The sequence below is a fragment of the Lolium perenne genome, chromosome 6 (genome assembly GCF_019359855.2).
Source record: "Lolium perenne isolate Kyuss_39 chromosome 6, Kyuss_2.0, whole genome shotgun sequence".
Taxonomy (NCBI): domain Eukaryota; kingdom Viridiplantae; phylum Streptophyta; class Magnoliopsida; order Poales; family Poaceae; genus Lolium; species Lolium perenne.
Genome location: NC_067249.2, coordinates 2,224,234 through 2,231,654, shown reverse-complemented (window position 1 = coordinate 2,231,654; position 7,421 = coordinate 2,224,234). Strand labels below are relative to the sequence as shown.

Below are 7,421 nucleotides of genomic sequence, written 5' to 3'. Positions count from 1 at the left end.
CAACTTATTAGGAAATAAGATACATAAGTACATATTCAATACCACAATAGTTTTTAAGCTATTTTTCCCATGGGCTATATATTGCAAAGACAAAGAAATGGAATTTTAAAGGTAGCACTCAAGCAATTTACTTTGGAATGGCAGAGAAATACCATGTAGTAGGTAGGTATGGTGGACACAAATGGCATAGTTTTTGGCTCAAGGATTTTGGATGCATGAGAAGTAATCCCTCTCAATACAAGGCTTAGGCTAGCAAGGTTGTTTGAAGCAAGCACAAGTATGAACCAGTACAGCAAAGCTTACATAAGAACATATTGCAAGCATTATAAGACTCTACACTGTCTTCCTTGTTGTTCAAACCCTTACCAGAAAATATCTAGACTTTAGAGAGACCAATCATGCAAACCAAATTTTAGCAAGCTCTATGTATTTCTTCACTAATAGGTGCAAAGTATATGATGCAAGAGCTTAAACATGATCCATATGAGCACAACAATTGCCAAGTATCAAATTATTCAAGACATTATACCAGTTACTACATGTAGCATTTTTTGTTTCCAACCATATAACAATTAACGAAGCAGTTTCAACCTTTGCCATGACCATTAAGAATAAAGCTAAGAACATATGTGTTCATATGCAACAGCGGAGCGTGTCTCTCTCCCACACAATGAATGCTAGGATCCAATTTTATTAAAACAAAACAAAAATAAAAACAACTAGACGCTCCAAGTAAAGCACATAAGATGTGATGGAATAAAAATATAGTTTCACTAGAGGAACCTGATAATTTGTCGATGAAGAAGGGGATGCCTTGGGCATCCCCAAGCTTAGATGCTTGAGTCTTCTTGAAATATGCAGGGATGAACCACGGGGGCATCCCAAAGCTTAGAGCTTTCACTCTCCTTGATCATGTTGTATCATCCTCCTCTCTTGATCCTTGAAAACTTCCTCCACACCAAACTCGAAACAAACTCATTAGAGGGTTAGTGCATAATCAAAAATTCACATGTTCAGAGGTGACATAATCATTCTTAACACTTCTGGACATTGCACAAAGCTACTGAAAGTTAATGGAATAAAGAAATCCATCAAACATAGCAAAACAGGCAATGCGAAATAAAAGGCAGAATCTGTCAAAATAGAACAGTCCGTAAATACGAATTTTTCAGGGGCACCAGACTTGCTCAAATGAAAATGCTCAAATTGAATGAAAGTTGCGTAAATATCTGAGGATTACTCACATAAATTGGCAGATTTTTCTCAGTTACCTACAGAGAATACTACTCAAATTCGTGACAGCAAGAAATCTGTTTCTGCGCAGTAATCCAAATCTAGTATGAACCTTACTATCAAAGACTTTACTTGGCACAACAATGCAACAAAATAAATATAAGGAGAGGTTGCTACAGTAGTAACATCTTCCAAGACTCAAATATAAAATAAAAGTGCAGAAGTAAAATCATGGGTTGTCTCCCATAAGCGCTTTTCTTTAACGCCTTTCAGCTAGGCGCAGAAAGTGTGAATCAAGTATTATCAAGGGATGAAGCATCAACATCATAATTTTTTCTAATGATAGAATCAAAAGGTAACTTCATTCTCTTTCTAGGGAAGTGTTCCATACCTTTCTTAAGAGGAAATTGATATTTAATATTGCCTTCCTTCATATCAATAATAGCACCAACAGTTCGAAGAAAAGGTCTTCCCAATATAATGGGACAAGATGCATTGCATTCAATATCCAACACAACTAAATCAACGGGGACAAGGTTATTGTTAACCGTAATGCGAACATTATCAATCCTCCCCAAAGGTTTCTTTGTAGAGTTATCAGCAAGATTAACATCCAAATAACAATTTTTAATGGTGGCAAGTCAAGCATATTATAGATTTTCCTAGGCATAATGGAAATACTTGCACCAAGATCACATAAATCATTACAATCAAAATCATTGACCTTCATCTTAATGATGGGCTCCCAACCATGTTCTAACTTCCTAGGAATAGAAGTTTCACGATTTAGTTTCTCTTCTCTAGCTTTTATGAGAGCATTTGTAATATGTTTTGTAAAGGCCAAATTTATGGCACTAGCATTAGGACTTATAGCAAGTTCTTGTAAGAACTTTATAACTTCAGAGATGTGACAATCATAAAAATCTAAACCATTATGATCTAAAGCAATGGGATCATTGTCCCCAACATTTGAAAAAATTTCAGCAGTTTTATCACAAGCAATTTCAGCAGTTTTAGCCGTTTCAGGCAGTTTTGCACATTTTGCAATAGGAGTAGAAACATTGCCAACAGCAACTATTTTACCATTGATATTAGGAGGTGTGTCAACATGTGAAGCATTTTCATTACTAGTGGTGGTAATAGTCCAAACTTTAGCAATATTATTCTCTTTAGCATCTTCTTCTTTTTCCCACCTAGCACGCAATTCGGCCATCAATCTTATATTCTCATTAATTCTAACTTGGATGGCATTTTCTGTAGCAAATGACTTAATATATTTAGTTTCATTAGGCATAACTTTCGATTTCAAAAGATCTACATCAGCAGCAAGACTATCAACTTTAGAAGCAAGTATATCAATTTTACCAAGCTTTTCTTCAACAGATTTGTTAAAAGCGGTTTGTGTACTAATAAATTCTTTAAGCATGGCTTAAAGTCCAGGGGGTACATTCCTATTATTGTTGTAATAATTCCCATAAGAATTACCATAACCATTACCATTATTAGGAGGATATGGCCTATAGTTGTTACCAGAATTATTCCTATAAGCATTGTTGTTGAAATTATTATTTTTAATGTAGTTCACATCAACATGTTCTTCTTGAGCAACCAATGAAGCTAAAGGAACATTATTAGGATCAACATTAGTCCTACCATTCACAAGCATAGACATAATAGCATCAATCTTATCACTCAAGGAGGAGGTTTCTTCAACAGAATTTACCTTCTTACCTTGTGGAGCTCTTTCCGTGTGCCATTCAGAGTAATTAATCATCATATTATCAAGAAGCTTTGTTGCGGCGCCTAGAGTGATGGACATAAAAGTACCTCCAGCAGCTGAATCCAATAGGTTCCGTGAACAAAAATTCAATCCTGCATAAAAGGTTTGGATGATCATCCAAGTAGTCAGTCCATGGGTAGGGCAATTTTTAACCAAAGATTTCATTCTTTCCCATGCTTGGGCAACATGCTCATTATCCAATTGCTTAAAATTCATTATGCTACTTCTCAAAGATATAATTTTAGCAGGAGGATAATATCTACCAATGAAAGCATCCTTACATTTAGTCCATGAATCAATACTATTCTTAGGCAAAGATAGCAACCAATCTTTAGCTCTTCCTCTTAATGAGAGAGGAAACAATTTTAATTTTATAATGTCACCATCTACATCCTTATATTTTTGCATTTCACATAGTTCAACAAAATTATTAAGATGGGCAGCAGCATCATCAGAACTAACACCAGAAAATTGCTCTCTCATAACAAGATTTAGTAAAGCAGGTTTAATTTCAAAGAGTTCCGCTGTAGTAGCAGGTGGAGCAATAGGTGTGCATAAGAAATCATTATTATTTGTGTTTGTGAAGTCACACAACTTAGTATTTTCAGGAGTACCCATTTTAGCAATAGTAAATAAAGCAAACTAAATAAAATAAATGCAAGTAACTAATTTTTTGTGTTTTTAATATTGCAAACAAGACAGTAAATAAAGTAAAGCAAGTAACTAATTTTTTTGTATTTTGATATAATGCAGCAAACAAAGCAGTAAATAAAAATAAAGCAAGACAAAAACAAAGTAAAGAGATTGGAAGTGGAGACTCCCCTTGCAGCGTGTCTTGATCTCCCCGGCAACGGCGCCAGAAATTTAGCCTTGATACGCGTACAACACGCGCAAGGTTGGAAAAAGCGCTAGGCGGTAGGCGGGCGGTGAACCTCTGCCTAGCGCCTAGTCTGCTTAAGCGTAGCCTAGGCGTACCTAGGCGTTTGCACTATTTCAAGTTAGCGAAAGACATCATGATATGATTTTAATTTTTTTAGATGCGTTGTGGATTGATAATAACCTTCTTTCGACTACTTAAACAAATATTCATATTTTGCTCGAAATGGTGTAATGGATGTCAATTAATATATCGTCAAATTCCCCACGACAACGTGCATAACTGGTATTAGCACACTATTAGAGAAGTTGTTTTCGAAGGCAGTACTACAGATGTTAGTATTTACCAAAAAAACATCTACGTTTGTGAATGGGTGGCACTTGTCCTGACATGTTCTATAAAACTTTTTTTGTCAAACCAATGTAGAGTGTGAAACAATTTATTTGTACTTTCAGCGACCACACAAATTATAAGACAAATCACACCAGCACATAGTCTAATATAACCAATGCAAGTCCCGTACACAATATAGTACTCATACCTGGAGCTAGTATTAATTTGCTAGATATATATTAAGAAAGAAGTAAAACGTATAATAGCACATGGGCGCCATACACACTAAGCTCGAAAGTAACAGTTCCACACAGGTTCACACGTGAGACGTGGCAGTTCGACACATAAAAGAAAGACATGGTGTAACTTAAGTAGTTGTAAAAACAAGCTCATGCACGATCTCCTCATTAGTCATCTGCATCATCTGAATGCTTCTCTTCCTCATCATCAAACTCTTCTTCTTCAGAATCAAATTCCTCAGCTTCATAAAGTTGTCTTAGTCTTGCACTTCTACGTGGCTCAAGTTGTTCATCAACTTCCATTGGTACTGTACTATCCATCTCTTCCTCATCCTCGTCCCTATAGATGACCACAGCACAATCATCTCCTCCCTCAAAAAGAAAACCTTGAGCTTCAGTAGTTTCAGTAGAAAAGAGGACATCAGCAATCTTCTTTTCCTTGATCATCTGTTTCTTGGCCATCATTCTTGAATTAAATTTTATGAAAGATAGATCGTTTAGGCGTCCTGTAGTCAGCCTATTTCTTTTCTTTGTATGAATCTACAACAGAAAACATGATATTTAATTTGACATGATTTACAAACTGAAACTTGAGATTAGAGAGTTAGGGACTAACATTTTCGAAGGTACTCCAATTCCTTTCACAAGCTGAAGCACCTGAGGTCAATGAGAGGATTCTCATAGCCATCCTCTGTAGAGTTGGCACTTCATTTCCGTAGAGCTTCCACCAAGATGCTAGGAATGAGAGTAGAGAAAAAGAATCAGCCAAACAAATAAGATGGCAAGCTACGAAAGTTTAAATATATATTGCATAGATTAGACCGCCACATAATCATAATACACACCTGCATTATATTCAAAGTTTTGACACGTCCTCGCGAGCTTTTTTGCAAATGATCCTTCTCTATTCTGGAATTTCCTCAATTCCACATTGACAGCTTGATCTTGCTTGGAATCATCACCGTGATAAAAGGTCTCGACGCAACTGATGAACCCTTCAGTTATTGTGCCATCATCAAATATGTTAGTATCAGCATAACTATAATAAGGATTCAGCAAGTATGCAGCCAAGTGCAATGGAGAATCAAGTCGATCTTTCATCTTTTTCTCAACAACTACAATCACATCTTTGTAACGGGATGCCACATTGCCATACACTTCCTTGATCTCTTTCTTTGCCTTAACTATTTCTCCATAAACAAAACCCATAGATGGCTTGACATCCCCATCAACCATACGAAGGACTTTCACCAAAGGCTCAGAAACATTCAAGCAAAGCTTCACATCTTTCCAAAAAGCCATGCTCATAATCGTGGCTGTTGCCGCCTTACCATTTTTTGATTTAACTTCTCTCAGACTATCCCATCTACCATCAACCACCATCTTCCTTAGTTGATCCTTCTTGTCCAGAAGGCTTTCCAATGTTAGATAAGCGGAAGCAAATCTAGTGACCCCTGGCCTTATGATCTCTTTCCCTGAAGAGAAGTGGCGCATGCAGTCCAAGGTCCGTGTGTGCCCATAGACAAAGATAGTGAATGCTTTTGCTTTGTCAATTACTTTCATGAACCTTGGAAGGTTTCCAATTCCTTGCAGCATCAAGTTGATGGTGTGTGTGGCACAAGAGCTCCAAAACATGTTTGGCCTCTTCTCCAACAGTATCTTCTTTGCTCCCATATTGTTCGAGGCATTGTCAGTCACTACTTGCACCACATGTTCCGGGCCTATTTCCTCAATTCCTTCATCCACTAGTTGAAATATTACTTCACTCGTGTGGGATACAGCCGACATCTCCTTTGACCTGAGAAAACTTGATCCATCCGCACAATTTGTGCACAAATTCATTATGCTTCTCCTCTTCCTATCTGACCAAGCATCAGTCATTATGGAGCAGCCATTCTTCATCTTTTCAGCATCACGTTCCTGCAGTAAACTCTTCACTCTTGCATGCTCCTCAGTAAGCAAAGTCTCCCTAAGGTCATGTTTAGAAGGTGGCTCAAATCCGGGGCCAAATCTCCCAATGGCCTCGCACATTAACTTGAAATCATCGTTATCACAAGCATTGAATGGTATAGCTGCAAATACAATACAAACAAGATTAGTAACATACAAATTAATAGTTAAAATTGCAAAGTAGCGAATAACAAATGTAAGTGGGGATAGAAATAATTACCATGATTGTACATCCATCTAGCCACATATTGTTGCACTTCATGAGTTTTCTTTTTCCAAAGTTCCTTGTTTATCTTCTGTTGATGCAGGGCTTCAGCTTGAGTTAATTTAGGATCAATTGGACGTGTCCACTTGTCAAGCGGACCTAACTTGTGTGGTTCCGATCTTCCAACAATATTAACTTCTTCATCCCCAACACCAGAAATATTCACACTATCTCTAAGCTCTAGCTCACGGATAGTCTTTTCCCTTCTCTTCTTAGATGCCTCCTCGAGAGATTTCTTGCACTTGTCTTTAGCTTCCTGTGAGCTTTTCTTGCATTTTGCCACAGCATTACTAACATGACCCACATGCTGCTTCAAACGATAAATACCTCCAGTGCTCACATGGTTGCAAAACATACACTTCACTTTATCCAGATTGGAAGGATCAATTAGACTCCCATACTCCCATCCTACATCATCGGACTTCCTCTTAAGAACATTTTGTTGCTGCGATGTTGTAGCATTCATCTCAGACATCCTACAAATACTCAAGCAAACAACAAGCAATAGTTCAGTAATTGACATTGATAATGCACAAAAGAAGAGCCAAAAGTTATTGAAGTCAAGTAATTGACAACAACACACAAGTAGCCATGCTGCATTCTTCTCAGACACACAAGGAACGGAACAGAAAAACATAATTCTTACTAGTAAAATTTCATCAACTTGGTAAGACAAGTGGAACAGAGCAATTCTCTCTAGCCAAAAGCAGGACTGCATATTCAGCACAAGCAGTTTGGATATTT

At 37.2% G+C, this 7,421-nt stretch overlaps 1 protein-coding gene across 1 annotated transcript; it reads right to left on the bottom strand.

Annotated features, from left to right (window-relative positions):
- Positions 1-4,614: 4,614 nt before the first annotated feature.
- Positions 4,615-7,150, bottom strand: LOC127309045 (uncharacterized). Its single transcript, XM_051340027.2, has 4 exons — positions 6,633-7,150; positions 5,308-6,534; positions 5,079-5,197; positions 4,615-5,002 (listed from the first exon to the last, which is right to left on the bottom strand). The coding sequence occupies exons 1-4, from the start codon at positions 7,141-7,143 to the stop codon at positions 4,631-4,633; spliced, it is 2,229 nt and encodes a 742-aa protein (XP_051195987.1). The 5' UTR covers positions 7,144-7,150; the 3' UTR covers positions 4,615-4,630.
- Between the last annotated feature and the right edge of the window lie 271 nt (positions 7,151-7,421).

Coding starts and splice junctions, on each gene's coding strand:
- LOC127309045 (XM_051340027.2), bottom strand. CDS start 7,143: ATGAATGCTACAACATCGCAGCAACAAAATGTTCTTAAGAGGAAGTCC. Junction 5,198..5,307: donor AAACTTTGAATATAATGCAG/GTGTGTATTATG, acceptor TCTCATTCCTAG/CATCTTGGTGGAAGCTCTAC. Junction 5,003..5,078: donor ATTGGAGTACCTTCGAAAAT/GTTAGTCCCTAA, acceptor TTTCTGTTGTAG/ATTCATACAAAGAAAAGAAA.